This window comes from Labrus mixtus, chromosome 2, assembly GCF_963584025.1.
Source record: "Labrus mixtus chromosome 2, fLabMix1.1, whole genome shotgun sequence".
Lineage (NCBI taxonomy): Eukaryota > Metazoa > Chordata > Actinopteri > Labriformes > Labridae > Labrus > Labrus mixtus.
This window is the reverse complement of record NC_083613.1, coordinates 20,022,790-20,043,468: the sequence shown is the minus strand read 5'-3', so window position 1 is coordinate 20,043,468 and position 20,679 is coordinate 20,022,790. Positions and strand designations below refer to the sequence as shown.

Here is a 20,679-nt window from a genome sequence, read left to right as displayed (position 1 = left end):
GTGTGTGCGTGTGTGTGTGTGTGTGTGTGTGTGTGTGTGTGTGTGCGTGCGTGTGTGTGTGTGTGTGTGTGTGTGTGTACCTGCAGGCCCTTAGCCGTCAGAGCGCGAGGGTTGGCAACATATGTGTGTAGACGTCCGTCCACTCCTCTCAGCAGCGGCTCAGAGTCTCGGAAGTACTGCAGGTCTCTGGATGTCCGCAGGTCTACCACCTCCATGGACTGACTTACATTTTGAACCTGACACACACACACACACACACACACACACACACACACACACACATACCCACACAAGCAAATAAATACACAACAGATATTATGAGTGATAATCGTTATCTGCCAGAAATGCTGATGAGACATTTTGGCTGTTGTCTGATTTCTGCCACCTGTTTTTTGGTTCCAACACCTGTTGTTTTCAGACTAACATGACTGTGTGGTTAGGGAACTATTAAAGGGATGGTTCACCTATTTGCGAGACAGACACGTTTTCTCTTATACCTCTCGTGGTATCTTGCCATGATGCAACCTGTTTTCGTTATGATCGGTCAAGGAGATGTCTATCTGTCAGTTTCATGTATTTTGCTTCGAGGAAACATTTAATTCAGAGGTCTTCTCAATCATAAGCATGGTCCTTTTTTTCTTAGATTATTCCACAGAATGAAGAGGGATTTACTTTCATCGTGACAATATCATCTTAAATACTTCATGATACTTATTACTTATTACAAATCAGGATTTAGAGTCTACAGCCTAGTCTAGATATTCTGTGTGGCTGTACAGCAAGGCTTTGAGCTTTTAGGGATTGTTTGTCATTTTTCAATCCTACCAGGGAATGATTGCACTTTTAACTGCTATATGATATATTTCATATGCAGACTGTCAGGAAACCACTGACCCAGTATTTGGAGCTCTAAAGCTTTCATATCCATTTTATGAGTGACAGACAAAAAAGGTGTTTTAACCACCCCCCGGCTTTTTCAACCTCAGGCGTTGAAAAAAGTACAAAAAACTGCAATTCCTCAAATATCCACTCGAGGATGACTGCTGAAGTGAAGGCATCTCAGTTAGTCCCAATGTTACAGCAGATACGTATAAAGAAGTTTGCAGCCAATTACAAACATTTGTAGCAGAATCTATGCTCTCGTAGATTATGATTGTATTTTTTTCATTTTGTTATATATTTTCTGAATTTACTGTGTTTTCTTTTACTTTTGTGTTTATTCTATCTTTTGTATTCATTGTCTTTGTTTTTTTATCTATCTCTTTTTCTTATTTCTCTATGAAAGAAATAGTCGTTTTCATTTGATCTTTTTCTGGGTTAGATCCTAAAATAATCCCACTAGGGTTTCATTCATGTCTTTTTTTTTTCTCTTATTCGTTTTAATTGTACTCTCGACGTCGTTGTAAATGAGGGTTTGCCCTCAATGATTTCTCGAGAATAAATAAAGGTAAAATTAAATTAAATGAAAATACCTCTCCTGCTCATATCTAAACATGTTGTTACTGTATATATATATATATATATATATATATATATATATATTTATTTATTTATTTATTTCCAATACAGCGACCGCTATCAATGGGCCGCAAAACGTCTCCTCAGAAACCAATAGGTGACATCTGAGACTAAGTCCATGTTTTATACAGTCTATTGCAGTGGTGGCTCACTAGAGGTCATTAATGCATTCACTGAATATGATTTTTTAAATAATTCCAGGGCCTGTTGACTCTTTATCTACAAGTTGTGTATATAGCCTGGGAAAAAAATCGGAGGTTGCTACTGATGCTCTTTATTTCTCCGGGGAGCTGCTGTAAAATCTGTTGTTCAAGTTGTTTTGTCTCCAGATCTATTTGGGTTTTTAATGCTTTTATTTAGAGATAGAAGAGTGGATACAGTCAGAAATTGGAGAGAGAGAAAGTGGGGAATGACATGCAATAAAGTAGCCATAGGATTCTAACCTGTGCCGTCCGCTTGGTGGACTTTGTACATGGGGGGCATGCACTAACCAATAGGCTACTGTACCCCCTTTCTTCGAGTTTGATGCAGTTGGTGGCCTTTAAAGAACTACAGGCTAAATCAGCTTGGTATGTCATTCCCTAGCTTTGTTTGAAAGCTCTAGCCAGTGAAAAAGAGAACTAAGCTTTTTAAAATCAGCACAATTAACAAAGTATCGGTATACCAACATGCTTTGATAACATACTCATAATTTGCTGGAATCTTTTATATCATGTTAGCCATTTTAAGTTTTTTTAAGTTTTAGAAGTATTTCTTCAGAAAGCAAAACATTTTCCAAATGTTATGTTAGACCAGATGATGGCTCTAGATGAAAACAGCGCAGCTATCAGAACATACCCCCTTAGGAACATGAATATCTGTTGCCAAGTTCACAGCAATCCATGTAATAGTTGTCAAAATTTACACTATGGACAAAAAATGTTAAGAGGAAAAATTAAAAGTAAAGTGTTTCACCAACATCATTTCTCCATCTGGGGAGCAGCAATAACTGCTCCAAAAATTCATGGCAATCCATGGAGTACGTTCTGAATATATTTCTGACGGCAGAAAACAGAGCTACATGGCGAAAATTACAGTTATTCTAGCTAGAAATAAACTAAATAGAACAAAAACAGGATGTACTGTGTTTCCAAGTTCTACTTTTCATGCCAGAAAGTAGTTCCACTTTAATCCATTTACAGAGAGGACTGTGGATTATGCAAAATAGGTGAGAGGGTTGTTCTTGAAGGCATATTCTCTTCTATATATAAGAAAATATATGATTTCTTGAATCTGTAAGCTGCCCTGACACAAAATATTTTACCAGAATTTAAAGATAAAGAGGAATCTCTTAAGGACAGAAGACTAACATTTTAAAACAAAACTGAGAGAGGTGCAAGAAAAGACGTTTTTGGGCTATGTGCGTTATGATTTTCAAACCACAACAACTGTCTTAACAACATGAAGTAAAGTGAAAGGGACATTTCTCTTTGAATGGGCCTCTGATTAGATCCATGTAAACATGACAATATATCCTACAGTGTGTACTGCTCTAAAGAAACACACACACAGATGTTTCATCTCATTAACCACCTTGAAATATAACCAGATACTTTAAATCTCTTGTATATTGAATGAAAAACAGGCATGAAAGAAGACATCCATTATGAAAATGACCCAGATATTCAGAAGTGGTATGCAAACAAACCAACACTCAGGAAAATAACCCACCCACACATCTCCCTCTGATACATATGCTGGTGAGGCCGGAGATGAGAAGCACACGTACAGACACACATGCGTTCTCACACTTTTCACATACTCACACAATCACTGTCAAAGCAACAAATAGGTGTCACTTTCACTGAAACACTGAGCTAATTAAGATTCATCTTTACAGACGCCTTAAGAGCGAGACCAGAAGAGAAGTAGTTATCGCAGATAGTGTTCATCGTCTTACTCTTTCTGTGAGAAAAGAAGAGGATGTAACTCCAGCAGAGAGTAAAACAAGGAGTTATAATCCTCATGATCGCATCATTGATGTGCTGTGGTTGTGTTTTTCTTTGGTGAGAATACAGGATAAGTATATCCTGATGTGTGAGCCTTTGCTGAAGTGCATGCTATGGAAACATTTTTGGAGGCCTGATGGTGTTCAATAATTCATCAACTTCTGTCACAAATCACGTTTATTTTCTGTCTCAGGACACGTATATACATTGAGGAAAATGTGCTTACTCTGCCAGATTCAAATCTGCACATAAACACACAAATGCAAGCACATTAAAGCGCACAGACACTTGCATACAGAGCTGCGTGCTGCATATAGAACAAAATGTTTCCTCCCACCCCATCTGTCAGTGATTCCTTTGAGTTTAAACTCTTTTGGCAAGTTGAATGACTGGGAGTCTTAAGAGGATACAGCTACTGATGTATCAGGAATACATCTGTCAGTGAGACCTCAGTGTGTGTCTCTTCATGTGTGTTTCTCCAAGTGTCAAAACAAAGAGACAGTCCAGTGAATATTTCATTCCAGTACGCTGCCTTTCCCCCCGCGCTGCATCACAATGCTGACCGCTGAAACATGCAGGGATGTGCTCAAGAGCCAGACAAACAAACAAAAACACGCACACACACCTGTTCAGTCAGCAGGCGTAGTTGTCGACTCCGAGGGTCTCGTTTGCAGAGGTTTCGTGCCGGAGCGACCACCGTGCAAACACACCTGCCATCAGGATCTGAAGCTGTGCTGTACACCTGCCAGCCCTCCTCCGAGCCCGGATACAAACCCTGCACAAACATACACACACACACACAGGCTTCATGTTAATATAGTCACTGCGGGTATACATGTAAGCTGTGTATTCAAAAGACAAGATCAGCAATGTCATACATTCAGTTAAGTCTTGTTTTTAATTACACATGATTGCAATTTCTTAGTCCAATTTCCACTTTTTCAGGGTGTCACCTGCAAATTGCGATTTTAGCCTGATCCAGTTTTATTTCTATAAAGAAGTACAATTAAAAGCAAAAACATTCTTGTAGTTACTTGAATACATACATCTCACTGCAGGCCAAACTTTTTAATCACACGTTCCTAAACTAAGATTTTTGATTTTTGATTGATTTGATTTGATTTATTTATTTGCTCAATTCAGTGTATGGTTTCAACACCATAATACACAACAAAAAATATTTTCTCATAATGCTGAAACACTGTTCATGAGCAAACAGGAGCAGGAAGAAGAAAACTTATATCCAGTTGAAGAATTTAATCATTTTAGTGTTGCAACCAAACCAAAAATGTTACAAGAATATGCATTTAATATTTCAACGTACTGCACTCCCAAAGAGAAGACGGTGGGAGCGTAAAAACGTAGATGGGAACAAAAATTGGTAAAGGTACTTCCGGGCGAGAGGACAATAGGTTGAGAAACAGTCTGTGTTTATGCTCCAGTAGTTTAATGCTTCTCACCTCTAATGATGGGCAGGTCCACACTGTCATGATGCCACTGACGTGTCAGCTTGTGTGTACGTGTTTGTATGGCTACTGTCTGCATTGCTGTGAGCATGGCATGAAACGGGCAGCTAGTACATGGGAATCGGAGATTGGCACAGAATGGATATATTTTAGATGAAGGCCGGTCTCGGATCATGGACAGGGAGACCAGGGGTCTCGCTTTGTGCGGGACTGCACAGTATTTTCATCTCCTATCCCATGTCCCTCATATTGAGACGATGTCCCACATTTTAGTTTTATTGGCTCAAGTTTTCCAAGTGCAGGAGAGTCGACTTTTAAAACCTGGGTTTTCTCAGTGGCTGTGAACAAAGTAAAAGAGAAGGCTATCACCATGGCTTGTGTCAAATGCCAATCAATTCATCCACATTTAAGGTCAAGGGCTTGCCAACCTGACCCAATCAGTGCCTACCGGTATGTTAACTTCAAGTGCCACAAAACAAAGACAAAAGCTACCAGGATGCACTTTTTCACAGAACATGATGGAAACTATGACAAAGAAAGGCAATACAGGTAAAACAAAGTCAGGGGAAGTATTCTGTCATGGGTGAAGCCAGCAGAGGGCAATTCCCAGAATTTGTTGCAACCTTTGTCAGAGTTTTTTTCAAATCGTACACACAGGAGACTCAATGCATACGAGATCCTGGCACATAAATAGAAATGTCTATGGATGATGTATCTATAGATACACTCCTCCTGAAACCAAAAGAGAATTGCTCAACAGATAAAGTAACAGTAATTTAAAATAAACGTTCACCCCACTGTGCAGCACTCACAATCATACAGGTCAGCAGACTGTTGCAAAAAGAAAATCCTGTGGATGTACAAGAGCAGCAGCCATAGTTATAGGTGCTTGTGGAGATGTGAACAACCTGCATAGTGTGACCAATTTTTCCCAAATGACTGCGTAATGGCTCAATTGCTCTGCAGGGCAGTTGCGATGCATTTAGCCTGTTTCTTTGTATTTTTGACTCCTTAGCACAGGTTTAGAAGGCACAAAAGTGGCACAATACTTTTTATAATCAGGTCCTCAGTCTACATAACACCCATAATAACAAATATCCACCAAATGTGCTTCTATCATGTGCAAACAGCACATGCTCCATGAGCATGAGGGTGTTATGGAATAATTTCCATGAATTACATCCCTCAGGAGCTGCCTCCCTTCAGGCTGCACACTAACCCTGTAGCCCATATGCAGTATGTTGAAATGGGCTCACAGCATAGGTAGAGGATTACATTAAAAGGGACACTTCTGTAGGAATCTATTAATAAAGGCTGGATTGTCATATGAAGATGACCATGACAAAGACATACATTTTTTAACATTTAAAAAGGCAGTCATTTGTGCTTTCAAGCAGGAAAAATAAAGGGAATCTTAGTAGTTATATTTGTTCTTCTTGTTTGAATGTTTCATCTATTTTTATCTGTGTCAGATGCTTTTGTTTGGTTACTTTGGTATAAATCTGTTTTTCACAAGCATCAACTGAGTCATTCGATTGAAGCAGTGTCTTTAGTACATTTTCTAACAGAAAACAGGCCAGGCTGTATTTAAGCGGGTGGATAAATATTTTCCTTTTAACAATGTTTCTATTTCCATCCTGCTGGCAATTCTCAGCAGGGTTTCAGGAGCTCTTGGCAAGACACATATTGTAATTTAAGTGTCCATCTAGGTTTGTAAGAAGATGAGTGCATGCCCTTTTTGTATTTTTATTGAACCCAACTGCACCATGGACATCTGTAAGTAAATTGGATATTTCTCGTTTGCAGCTTAAATCAGCAGTGACATCTCCCACAGGTCTGCGTCCAGGAAAGCTATCAGCAGTGCTGGAGACATTCCACCCCCGTATCCACAGCCAGAGCTGCTGTTCTCTCCAGCAAAAAGTTACCAGCTCCCCAGAATGTCCAGAAAACTGCCCAAAAAAAAATTATATCTAACCAACTCACAGTGCACACTCAAGCACTGCTCTGCTTCTACTCTCACCAGAGGCAATTAATTCACTAATTAAATTCACATTTCATTAGGTGATTTTTACGAACAACTGATTGAACTAATTTAACTAACTAATGTAAATATACTTGAGAGGACCAGCCAGTCACGTAAGAACAGGCAGAGAGTCGGCTGATTCCAATCACCAGCAAGTCAAACGATCCCTCTAATTTATGAAAAAAAATATATAAAGTGGTTGTTCAAAGTAAAAAGTCCTTAAGGAATTCTATTCAATTTTATTTGTCGAGCGTATTTCATACAAACATAAACTCAATGTGCTTTACAGAAGACAAAAATAAACAAATACACACACACACACTCACACTCACACACATAAAGATAAACTAGCAGCCAAAGGCACGAGAGAAAAGCAATGTTTTAAGACCGCTCTTAAAAGAACCTAAAGTTTCCAAAGACCTCAGGTCAGCGGGTAGTTTGTTCCACAGAATGGCACCATGGTGACTAAATGCAACTTCACCAGATGTAGTTTTGACTTGAGGTAAATTCAGCAGACCCATACCTGCTGATCTGAGGGATCTGATTGGGCTGTAGTCAGTGAGCAGGTCAGAATGATATTAAGGTGCCATACCATTTAATGCTTGGAAAAAGTAATATTTTGAATTTGATTCTGCACTGAACTGGAAGCCAATATAGATTAAGAATAGGTGTAATGGGTTCTATTGTCTTTTGTTGTGTATGAAGAACTTTGTGTACGTTTACTGCCTGTAGCTACACTGCAAGCTATCTGAGAATAGGCAAATTACAATTGTTGTAATGGAAAGCTGATAATTTAGCAATGTTGGCATGGCTACGTTCATGTCCGTCATATTTGTTGGTTTGAATCATGTCCAATGGCTGAATATTGTCCACTTCTAAACTGATCTGCAAACTGTCATGGCGTGGGGAAAACACACCTGCTCCCCATTCAATAACGTACCGAGTCAACCAAAACAACACAAAACATAAACATACAGGTAGAGGAGAAGCTCTCTACAGACACAGTCACCACCACACATATATGGAGGCCCATAAGTGATGATTAAGCAGCCTTGCCTTTGTCTTTTATTTTTTTAGGAAAAATCTACTGACTCCGCCTTCAAATATGGATGATATGTAATAGTTTTGTCTAAAGCTTTGACGCCCCAAAGTGGCCAATGAACGGGTTTAAAATCTGGCTTCTGAAATAACACAACTTTAAATTTGAATATAATTTGAAGAATGAATTCAGATCTTGTTATTTCAGGCATACGGTCTGAGTTTTACATGAAAGTTTATTTGAATTGCAAAATCAAGCATTCAGTTTCATTCTTGGTTTAAACATTCAAACTGCCATCATTTGGTTTCATGGTTTCATTTCACACACGCACACACACACACACACATTAACTGTATACAAACAAATACTGTATATTCATATACACATTTATACATATATACATTGAAAAAACCCCTGTTGATCATTTCCTTTTTTAACTTTTTGGGTTATTTTTGAGCTCATTACGTAGGGCTGAGGTGATGCAAATTGTTCCCTGGGGCCTAAATGTCCAACCAGAGTCACAACACATTAAATGAGAGCACAAGTGAGCTCATTCTGGTGAGATTTAAGCAGGTCTTCTGCTTGACCTACTTAGTTTGAACATTTTAGAACAATACAAAGGAATGGCTCCATGCCTGCGCACCAGCCCGTCACAATATCACGGAGAAGCTGCCCTATAAACCCTGAAAAAGAGAATTGACAGAGGAGGAAGCTGGGAGGATGGCTGCACAAGAGGAGGTGCAGGGAGCGGAGGTGAAGGCCTGGAGGGAAACATTAGATAAATCAATCAGCTGTGTTTGGTGTGTTAACCTTGAAGTCATGTTGACAATGGAGGTGAAGGGGGTAAAAGGGTTTTAAACAGGAAGACGTGGTCAGGATGAGAATATTAGCATTATTTGGGTCGAATGCTCGATGTGATTTAACAGAGGAGGACATACGGCACCTAAGGGCTCATGTCACCCGACGGGAAGATGATAAAAAATCTACTCAGTCAGATCCCCTGGTTGTGATCAGTGCAGATACATAAAACTAGGAGTGAGAAGTACATTTCTGCAAGAATTGAACAGATAGAGTCAGTGCAGTGGAGGTAGAACAATACTTAAAACGTGTAACAGGTTATTTTAGACACTAGGGTCTCAATTCAAGGTGTCAAACTCCTCTAGGTAAGGGGCCAGTTTTGCAGAATTGAGTCCTCATTTGGGGCCAAACCTATTCTGCCACCATCAGTATGACTCAACACATAGATACTGTATAGAGGGCAGGCTGCTAGCATTTTATTATTTGTTTTTAATCAAGGGTGTCAAACTCAATCACTGATTAATTCTTAGGTCTAACTCAAGGACCAAACAGGGTCAACATACACTGGACAACAGACTTGAATGACAAATTAACTTAACTGCTCCTGAGACATCTTATAGAGTACAAGAAAAATGAATTAAAAAAAAATTAAACAAGAGATCAGATCTGCTCTTATGACCATTTGCCCGAGCCAGACGCTTGGCATCTTTTCTTGTGCGACTTCATTAATCATTTGTGTAAGGATTGAGTTGTTGACACTTTCAGGAATAAGTGCAGGCGTGGATTAGTGCAGTGATATTTCTCCTGTGTGAAGATTTTCTCACCTTCACCACAGAAAAGTTTCTCAAACATGAATGTCCTTCCAAACCATGCAGAGCATTCGAGCAGCCTATAGAGAGCGGAGAGCTAACGGAGAGCTGAAGGGACTGCAACATCAAAACAATACCCGGCTTATTATGTTGTGTTAATGAATGCATTAATAAATAACCTTCTGTTTAAAATCAGCGCACTGAATAGATTTTGGACATGACAGGTGTAGTGAATGACAAAGTAGCTGAGCTCCTGTGACAGAGCTCTGTGTTAACATCAGACAGGCGAGGTTATCTAACTCACAATTACATCCAGCCATCAGAGTGACTCCTAGCAACACAACAGTTTAAGATTTAAGAGATTCTCTGTCCATCATCCTCTGAAGCAGCAAGAAGTAGCAACATTGCACCACTTACATCTCCATCTGTTCCCAGCCAGCGCTCATCTCTGTTAGTGTGTGTGTGTGTGTGTGTGTGTGTGTGTGTATTTGTGTGTTTGTGCGTGTGTGTGTGTGTTTGTGCGTGTGTGTTTGTGTGAATGTGGTTGCGTGTAGGCGTCTGCTTGCATCAGACTGTGGGCACTTTGCTGAACTTGCAAAGTACAGTCACATAGCAGCTGTGAGGTGCCTCTCATGCCAGAGAGCTAAATCATGCAAAGCCCAAAGCCCGCACAAACACACAAACACACAGCCACATACACACAGCATACACAGAGTTAAGATACCTGTGTATGCATGTACATGTTCAGGGGGGTTTCTAAGGTGTTGCTAGGCCAACAAATTGCTGGCTATCTCACGGGTGAGTCAGCTTTCCCCAGAAGAAATATCACCCCAGGAAGTCATCAGGAAAGCAATCGTATTACCCCTCTGTTTAGAAACTGTACCTGTATGTGTGTTTTGTGTGTGTTTCTGTAGCAGCTGTTGCATTCTGTACATTAAAGCTGTCAACATTTCCATCCTTAGATACTTTTTCATAAAATGTGTTTTAAAACAATATAATCTGCCTTATTTTTAAGAATCGGGATGTACCAAAGTTTTTTTATTTTTTTTATTATTCAGCCATATTTTAACAACAAGGAGCCACAAGCAAGAGAAAGAGAGAGAGAAAAATGTGTTCAGGAGTTTGCTTGCAATTTGTGGTAATAATTATTAATAACAGTTATAATAAACTAATACTCGGTGCAAAGGACTTATCTTTTTGTTGTGGTGGTATCCCAACAGGAATCGGAATCTTTTTTTTTGTACAATTTTATTGCACTTCATTTTACCATCCTGTATTTCTAGTTTCTAAGCTTATTTTCAGAAGATAAAATATTAAACTTTGTTTGTGTGTAGGTGCATTTACACACTTGTATCCTGCTAGGGAGTGGATACCAAACATCCATCCATCTGTTCATCTAAATTTACAATTCTGGTAATGTGACAACCATACTGAATACATGTGTTCCTTTTGATTCATAAACAAAAATGTTGTGTATTTATCTTTCAATATTTTTATTATATACTATCTGTGACATACTGTGCTCTATATTCCAATAATGTTCTAAATCTGTTCCTCCTTTTTTTTGTCATTTTCTTCTTTGTTTGTTTTCTGCATCAATGAGCTAATCAAAAATATCTGCTGCATATTGCTGCACATTTTCCTGATTGTGTTTAGCACTGGATGTGACTTTCCCTTTACAGTAATTCCAGATTGTGTTGGAGGTGTTTCTTAGCAATTCAAAAGCAGCAATTTCTCTCTGATTATTCACATTCAAAAAAGCGTGCAGTATGTGATTACACGGATAGAACGTGGTGGCTGGTGTTTACAAAACAGCTGATTGAAGTGCACACTGAAAGAACACAAGATAACCCCAGCTGCTGGGTGAAGAAAACAAACCCTGAAAACAAATCTGTGCTTTTAAACGGACTCCTACACATTTTAGAGAATCTGAAAAATGTAACTTACAGTGTCAAAAAAGGCAAATTTTCTTTTGTTTGTGAGTGTGTCTATATTAACAGAATACATACACTGACGATCCGCTCATGTGTGCCATCAGGGGAGATGATGGTTCCATTGAGTCCGACCAGCGACGGCAGAGTCTGGGACATCCAGTTTGTTACCATAGCCATGGTGCTGAGCACCGCGCCAATCTTTAACATGGGAACACTCATCCTGATGCAAACACATCCACACACAAACAAAAAAACAGAGACTCTAGCTGGCTTTCACACACAGTCCAAACTCTTAACATCAGTCATGCTAAAAAACTGCATGTGCACAACATGATGCTACAGGTTAAAAAAAAAAAAAAAGACCTTCAGGAAGAGTTTTTATGGTCTAGAATCCAGAGTCAGAGTTTGATGATGTAGCCACAGCAAGTCCAAGTCCCAAGTCCTACACTGCCACAGGTAAGAGAATAAATCCTGGAGCACAAAACAGTCCAGATGCCTCCATGTGCAGCAACAGCAAGTCCAAACATCCACAGTCTACAGGCTCAAGCTGCAGAGGATACTCCAGGAAACAGCTGGTTAGATCCTACTGAGCGGTGTGTCTGCTTGTGTGTGTGCATCTCCTGGACTGCTTCCTTCGCCTGGCAGTAAGACGCTGTGGCTGAGCCAGCACTGCTCTCTCATTTATTCACTAACTCTCTGCCTCACCCTCCCTCAACCCTCCGTCTCTCCTTCTCTCTCTCTCTCTCTCTTTAGACACACTAAAATCCTCTTAATTCATTCATGAAATGAGCAAATTCTCCTCTTGAACATTCACCAAAATGAACAAGCAGATAACCTTCCTCTTTTTCTCCTCTATTTTTTTTGCTCCCTTTCAGCTTTTTTTGCTCTCCACTTACAGTATTTCCCTCCATTCATCTTTATCTAAGTGAGTGAACACATTGATTTTGACGCCTCTGTGTCCTTTACCCTTCTTTCCTTTATATTATATATATATTATATTTATATTGATTAAATGCAAACACCTACATGAAAGCACAATGCTGTGGATTGACCTGTCCCCTGTCTATTTGTGTGTGCGTTTGCGTATAATGTTTTCTTCATAGGCCAACTGATGCAACGCTGCCACCATGTGGCCAGCTGATTCTCCACTCCTCAAACTCTGCACGAAAGCTGTTCCACACTGGATCTGATTAAACTTCAACAGAAGTTGCTCAGAGGATGTTTAATTTGATTTATGTCTGCAGTGTTTCCATGGCAGCAATGAACTCCCAAAACAAAATCCAGCCAATTTGCTACTTCTGTACTGTGCAGTGTTTGTGTTGACCTGCCCAGGGACTCAGATGAAAAGGAGCTAATTAAAAAATCTGCTGAGCCGAGGAATGTCCCAATTCCATAATAAGTGTATACATCATGAACTATTAACAAAGTGTCCCTGTAAACAGTTTTTATTTGTGTACAATAAATATACATGCTTGACAGTTTTACATTTTAAAGAAGTTAAACTGGAACTAAAATGAAACTTGACAAATTGACAGCTGACTATTGTCCACAGAGAAGTTTTTCCTGCTGTGCACAGCTCCTTCATTTGTTTTGTCTAATGCTTTGTAGAACCATCCTGTCAATCAACAGCACACTGACTTCACTTTATCTAATCCATATTCTAGACTAAAACCACCATAAAACCAGATTTATTTGTCCTCTATTTTTCTGGGGGGGGGGGGGGCTAAAACAATCCACTGACAGAAAGAATAATATGCAAATATCTGCTTCCAGCTTCAAAGTTGTAAGTGAGTTTCTTTGTCTTATTTGACAACTAATTAAATACATTTGAATGAAAAAGATGCCATCACCTTCAGGAAATAGTTCATGATGGCCTTTTTTTCCACAAATTTCTTTCATAAAAACATACTGAATCTGAAAAAAAAGATAACTCTTTCAAAATGACTCTTTGGTGCTCCGCCAATTAATGCTGTTAATTAGAAAAGGAAGCCCTTTTAAAGTATATTTCGTTGTGGTCAAAGGACAACATGAAACACTGTAAAATAAAATCTACATCCTCCTTTTAACTGCTTTAAATATCTGGTTTTATTCGTTTTTTTAAGCTTTGGCCTCCCCTCTGCAACAACAGTCATGGAGACACCTGGGACCTCTCTTATGTACAATCGGCCCAAAACACCAATAGGAGAACTCCTGATTTTTTTAGAAGTAGTGTTGTTAAAACATTGCCATCAACAAAACTCCAGCACAGCTCTCTGGGTGCTTTTAAACGCATATTGAAGACCTGCCTTTTTAATCTGGTTTTTACTTAGGAGTATCATTATCATACTTATCATTGTTTTTACATTTCTTTTATCTCTTGTTTTTATTTCGTTTTATTTAATGTCAATACAAAAATGTAAATTATTTGCATTTGACATTGTTTGTGTTTTAATTCTGTTCTTTTCTGTCTGTTCTTTTGTGAAGCACTTTGGGCTGCATGTTTTTATGTTTGAAAGGCGCTACATAAATAAAGCTGAGTTGAGTTGAGTTGAGCTTCAGACACCAAACAGTGTTTTATCATTTCCTTTGGCAGACTTCAAAAGCTCATCAATCCAAAATCATGTTACAAGCATATCTCGTAAAATGAGGAAAAGTTACGTCGTATCAAGCGAATGGAACAACATTAAGTATATTCTCTGAGCTGTTAAAAAGGACCTTGTGTCTTTACACTGGGCATTGTATTAACAGCTGATGTGAGAGAGCACCTCCCCTGGTTCAAAAGCAACAACCCTGTGCTACAACACAACTACAAAAGAAGAGCTCGGTGGCTCATGCCTGGAGCGATTATATGCTGACAATTTAACCAACAAACACTAAATGTTTTATTGTGCCGTTGTTCTCATCAGCAGTTACATGCTTGTGCTTCCTTGTCTCAGAAAAGAGCCTCCAGGATAAACATGGATTATACATAAACTAGCCTTCAGCAAGTATGCTGAACTAACATGAATATTTCAATCAGCAGCACTTAGGGGTAACACAGACAAAGGGAGATGAAGGGGCACAAGGAGCCAACACGAGGACTGAATGATGTAAAACACCTACAGGGTGTTGTTTAGAGTCACTGACTCAGGTAGCTTCATCGCCGCATTTTGAGGAAATATAGAATAACAATGTGTCGTAAAATAGAATAAAAGAGCAAAGTTGGAAAATTGGCAAAGGAAGATACAATATGTGACTATAAATCCATACTATAGTATCAGCAACAACAAAGAGCAAAACAAGGCACATTATAGCATCAACATGTCTGAAGTGTGTGAGTATAAAACCAGAAATACAAACATGATTTTATCTAGTATGTGGCAGGTACACTCTCTAGATGCTAGCCTAACTCCTCTGCTAGCCAATAGTAAAATTATTGAGTCCTTTTCTATGATGTTGATCCTTGAAGCATTGAATTTCTTTCAAATGCAAAGGAAATGGAAATATTCAGCCAAACATGTTTTTGGGAAATATAAACACATGTCACATGCAAACAAATGTATGTTCTACTAATGCTTTCCTTTTTCCCAAAGTGTTATTAGTTTTTCTATAAATCTTTACGCCTTTTATGTCTCCTTCTTTAAAGTCAATGACAAATATTAAAATACTTGAGAAACTTTATCGCCCAAAAAGCAAAGGATTTTGAGTAATTCTCCAGTTTTCTATCCCTTGATGTTTGATTTAAAGTTTGAAAATGGCAGTAATTGTAACGGCTTGTCTGAAACACTTCATGTTTAAATACAGAGATGAGGTGTTGGACATCAGGGCAGTGTGTGTGTGTGTGTGTGTGTGTGTTTCTTACCTTACATGAGCAGACAGTAAACAGCAGCTGAATCACCCAAAGGACTTCAGGTGGACCCATCACAATACTCTTCTCACATGCAGGTCCCAGTAGTCTTGACCAAGGTTTGGCTTAACACAGGTATAAAAAATAAAAAAACTCAGGCTGTGACACTGCAAAGCACTTATGCGAGCCTCCAAATTCAGGTACCAGCTGGACACTGCACACCTCCCTCAGCCTCAGGGTTATGGACTAGTGCGGAGGTCAGGATAGAGTGAGTGGATCCCCTCTGGCTGTGAGGGAAGAACACAGTCCTGGTGTCAGCTGCATAGTGAAGACAGCTACTCAGGCTAACTGGAGAGGACAAGCGTCTGAGGGAAGGTGAAAGAGGGGGTATAGGGAAGGAGCAGTTGGAGAACAGGATGGTAATCTGTTACGTCAACACAAACTGGATTACTGGGTGTGTGCGTGCACTTGAGACTGACCTATTGATATAACATATCACCCAAAGTTTTGGTTTCATAAGTTATGCTATAAATAACTGTATTTTTAGAAAGTGTACTTTTTCTGTTTGTCCTAGAATTCAGTGTAATTTCTAAAGGTTAAACAAGTAGTTAAGAAATTAATAAATTGATTAATTAATATTGGTCACATTTACTTTTCATCAAAAATATCAAACACTCCCTGGATCCAATCCGTCAATTATACACTATATTATAAATATACTATTTTTTTTGTGAAGAATTGATTATTTTTAGGACTGCAGATTAATTGAGCATTAAAGGTTAATTGTATTAAACAGGCAAAATTATACAGAGTGATCACTTGACGGTTGGAAATACTGACACTTTAGACTTTCTTAAGTTTACATAAGCGGCTAAGCCAGTGCATTAATCAATCCCAATTTATGGTCACATTTTCAGTGGCACCTTTCTGTAATATATTTTGAGTCTAAATACTTTAGCCACTTCAATCATGATTATAGCTGATTACACAGAAAGTCAATTTTTTACCTTTATTTGTTTATTCAATGTACAGAAGTGTATTGGATGCAGATGATGAAATAAAAATTGTCTCTTTTTAACAGGATATTTATCTAAGAATTGCCTACAAATTATGTTTTTATGGAAGCATTTAATTCTGCCCTGTTTCTCTGAATTAATAAGACTTTTATCTCAAATCACAACAGAAGCTCTCCTTAAGAAGAGAGAGCCTAAAGTATCAAACATTCCCAGACTGTTCAGTTTAACCCAGGTTTACTTTGGTATCAGTTTGGACAGATACTCATGTTGAAGGATACATAGATGATATTGGTGTGTCAATTATATACACATTAGATCAAATGCATATGAGAGTACAGTAAACTAAAGAATAGATATTTGAGCATTTTAACTTTCGTTATAATTAATTCAGGCATTTTAGGCGTATTTAACTTTAAACAGTGTGAAGAACATACAGCTTAGTCGGGAGCTCGGTAAGTTTAGCCACACGCTGCTTGAATCTCTAGTGTGGAGCATGCTAGAGATAGATTATGTTGGTACCTTTTGAAGTTGAAGAGACAAAATATTTTTTATGATTGAAAACCATTACAGGGTCAAAACAAGGCTTATGTAAGAAAGAAAGAAAAAGCTTTTTGTAAATCTGTTTCTACTGTTTACAAAAACTTGAATTTGCACTCAATGGGTGATTTCCTAAACTGTGACCGCAGATTGAAAACGTGTGCACACTGTGAACATAGCTTAGAAAACCCAAAGATTAAAACTTCCACATGGATTTGTATACTGTGGGAACGGATTTACAAACAGCTTTTTTTTCTTCCCTGAGACTTAGGGGCTAAGTAGACCATGGGTATTTGCCTATCCTATATTTGTCAAGATTATATTGGCCTATTCACTTGTGACTTCATTTTTGGCTAACTGAGGGACAACAACAACATTGCTTACATTAGCTTAACTATAACCGGGCAACTGTTAGAAAGGGAAATGGTATTCTTTTATTATTCATTTGCTTTCCCTAAGCTCTTTGGAAACTTACATTAAACTTCCATATAAGATGAAAGGGAATAAAATATTAACCAGTTTGCGACCTGTGCCCTCTCAACATGGTTTGTTTGGAGCACCGGGAGTACACTCAGGCTGAAGTTCATGATGTGACTGTCTTTCCTATCATGTCTCATTTCTTATAAATATTTAATGGCTAAAAATGAGAGGCTAAACACTCCTGGATGAGCTGTGTTTGTCTCCTTCACCTCATTAATGTTTCAGCATTGTTGAAAAATATCTGTTTGATGCAATGCAGATATTGATAGAAGAAAGACGCTTATGCTCCAGCTACTGGCTTAAAGATGAAGACAGAAAATCTGTAAGCTCCATCCACTGTGAACCCCTCCAACTGTACTTGAGCACTGTATTCACAGTCTAAACCCCTGCACTAAACTCCTGAAAACATCTGAGCTGCATCTGAACTTTTCCCTCCTAATTTACCCAGAACTTTTCCTTCCAGCCCCCCAGTACATTTTCAGTGTCAAGTCAGGTTGAGCAGATGTGAGAACGCAGGAAATATCCAGGAAAATTCACCGCAAGCGGGGGTGGTGATGTTTATATCCTGCTATCGACGTACAGCTGTATGAACGCCACTGGTGCGATCTGCGTGCATGTAAAGAAACTGCTTTATTATGTTTCCTGTTCAACAGAATGTTCTTCTTCGCTCAGTTGTTGATAACATTGTGATTTTGTCGAACAGGCCTTGATACAAAGAATTATTATCAATGTTCTGGCAGGCCGTCAACTGACGATCTTGAGGAGCCTAGGAGAGCTCAAGAGCTCCCAGGAAAGTAGGTGGTTAGTGACTGAGATTTATAGATAGATACATGCAGTAATATGATGTACTGTATATGCACAGAGAGAGAGAGAGAGAGAGAGAGAGAGAGGAGCTCAGGGTGCCAGTTCCCCCGGTAGTCTAAGCCTATAGCAGCATAACTAAGAGCTGGTCTACACCAGCACCAGCCCTTATAATACAGGGTTGCCACTCTTTTCTAGAGATCCTTTTCTAGAAATGTTTCCAGGACATTTTCAGACATTTGACAATTAATCTGGTATAACAGAAACGCACCAGGCCCATACAACAATATGTTTCTTTCTGATAAAAAAAAGATGTGCAGTCTTTGGCTATCATCATGAACTCTTACATGCTGTTAAATGCTGCATATTAATCATAGAATCATTTAAATACACCTGCAGATGTATAGCACCCTAAAAAAAAAAAAAAAAAAAAAATCTTGCACCTGCTTTACTCAACATTGTAACTGATTTTTGATGCTGATTATTCCATCAAATAATCAGGTGAAACAACTTTGCTATATGTGATTTTATAGGTTACTAAAAGAGACTCTTGAGATTCAGAGTAAAATAGGGTCTTGTCAACATCTGCCTTGTCACAACTCTGCATCGAAAATGTATCAAAATTATCAATATAAAAACCAAAAATGGTAGCAAAACAGTAGGCTACTTCACACTTTGATGGAAACAAAACCTAAAGTTGGACTCTAAAGTTAGAGTGGCCATTTCTAGGAGCATAGACCATTCAATATCAAACTCTCCCAACAAATCCTAACAAGAATACTACACATACATTTGAAACCAGCACTCCGAGACACAGAGAACATTACATGAAACAAGTTAGGTAGCACGTCAACTTTAGCATCTCAACAAAACATGTTAAAAATTATTATTAAACAGTTGCAACTGTTTAAAACGCGACGGGGGAAAAACGTGACGTTAATCTATAAACCTAATAAAAACTAACTACGGTAAGCAGCCAGCAGCAGGGACTCATAGTTTTACATTAGAAACATATTTCTTACATTATTTGTAGAAGTGTCAGCCGCTACTTGTTACCTAATCCAGTCTGCAGCAGGTGCTACTGGGTGATGTGTCCTGGCTGGGTGTTTACAGCAGATAGATGCATGTGTGAACAAGCATCAGACCACAGGGGCAGTCGGCCTGAACATTTCCAAAGTGCATATGTGAATACAGCTAAAGTGGTGGATTGGCTGATCTACTATTTGCAGAAATTGCTGTAAATTAATTGACACACATTAAACAGTCTTTATGTCATCAAGAACGAACCCTGTCACATATGACCTTAAAGAGTGGCCTACATAAAAGGAACTTCACTGGTTGTAAGGTAAGTGTGTCCCTTTTCTCCTGAGATTTCTTTGTTGTCTTTTCTTTGCGAACAAGCTCAATAAAACAAAATCCCATCATGTTAACTTAAATGTACATTATGTACTTTTATTAAAATATGTTAGTCACTTCCCAACAAAACTAAGCATAGACAGACATTGAGGCAGTCATGTACCACAGTTTGGTTTGAAATGTTGAAGAAATATATAACATGGATTCACAATATAAAAAAAATGCACTGCCCCAGTTCCCTTTTACAAAATAATGTACTCCTGTAAGGAGCTACATAACAGCACCGTGATGAATTACACTCCAATATACATCACATTACAGTTAATAATAACAACAAAATGACAACAACAAACAAGAATAAACACAACAAGTTGAGGTTTGATAATAACATGTAACTACATGGTGAGTGAATGTGCCTGAAATGTGATGTTTCTGTATTTTTAAAGAGGATTCACTGATCATAATATTCATAGCCGTGTGTATAGATGAGGAATGAGTGCATAGATCAATACATGGTTAAAAGAAATAGTTGAAACAGTGGGAGCACCAATCACTCCTTCAAAGAGGAATGACTCAAATAAACTGATGATGCAGTTGACAGTCAATGCAATGTTAATGAGAAAGCTGTGAAAATTGATGAGATCAAAAAGAAGGCTAAGAAGAATTAATGAGTGAATGAACATCTGTATAAAACAATTAAATTGAAATGACAGAACACTGTTGTAGGTAAATCAACTTATAAATATTTTGTCCAGGTAAAGTCTTGAATGTAGTTTTCTCCCTGCATGTAAAAAGTGTCCATGGCTCTTTTTTTCCTATTAAATAATTCCCTTTTTAAGCCCCACCCTCGGCTTTGTTAACCGTTGTAGCAGACCGGGCCAACTTGGAAACCAAACTTCTGGCTTCCCTTCCCAAAATCAGGCACGGAGATGTCGATGATGGGGAGCGTGTTGGACAGTGGCGCATCAAATTCCAACACTGTCCTCTCTTGCCCTGAGCGTGTCTGCAGGAGAGAAACATAATCCATGAATCAGAAAACAAAAAATAGATGCAAGTGTTCTCAAGTGATGATTTTGTTAATGAAAAATATGAAAATAATGTGTTTTTTT

General features: G+C 38.5%; 2 protein-coding genes across 4 annotated transcripts in view; both read right to left on the bottom strand.

The window, feature by feature from the left end:
* LOC132987987 (noelin-2-like) overlaps positions 1-19,321 on the bottom strand; it is a 34,202-nt gene extending 14,881 nt beyond the window's left edge. Inside the window, exons 1-4 of one of the 3 annotated variants that reach the window (XM_061055057.1) lie at positions 19,237-19,321; positions 15,396-15,667; positions 4,132-4,281; positions 81-236 (exon numbers count right to left, since the gene is read on the bottom strand). In XM_061055057.1, coding sequence (XP_060911040.1) covers positions 81-236; positions 4,132-4,281; positions 15,396-15,455 — 366 coding nt within the window. In that variant the 5' untranslated portion in view covers positions 15,456-15,667; positions 19,237-19,321. Of the gene's footprint in view, positions 1-80; positions 237-4,131; positions 4,282-11,650; positions 12,248-15,395; positions 15,668-19,236 lie in introns of those variants that run through there. The other 2 variants (XM_061055049.1, XM_061055041.1) reach the window with 2 other exon arrangements.
* Positions 19,322-19,640: 319 nt separating this feature from the next.
* LOC132987968 (collagen alpha-1(XI) chain-like) overlaps positions 19,641-20,679 on the bottom strand; it is a 45,358-nt gene continuing 44,319 nt past the window's right edge. The window contains exon 66 of the mRNA XM_061055007.1: positions 19,641-20,573. Within this exon, the coding sequence (XP_060910990.1) occupies positions 20,427-20,573 (147 nt within the window). The 3' untranslated portion in view covers positions 19,641-20,426. The remainder of the gene's footprint in view (positions 20,574-20,679) is intronic.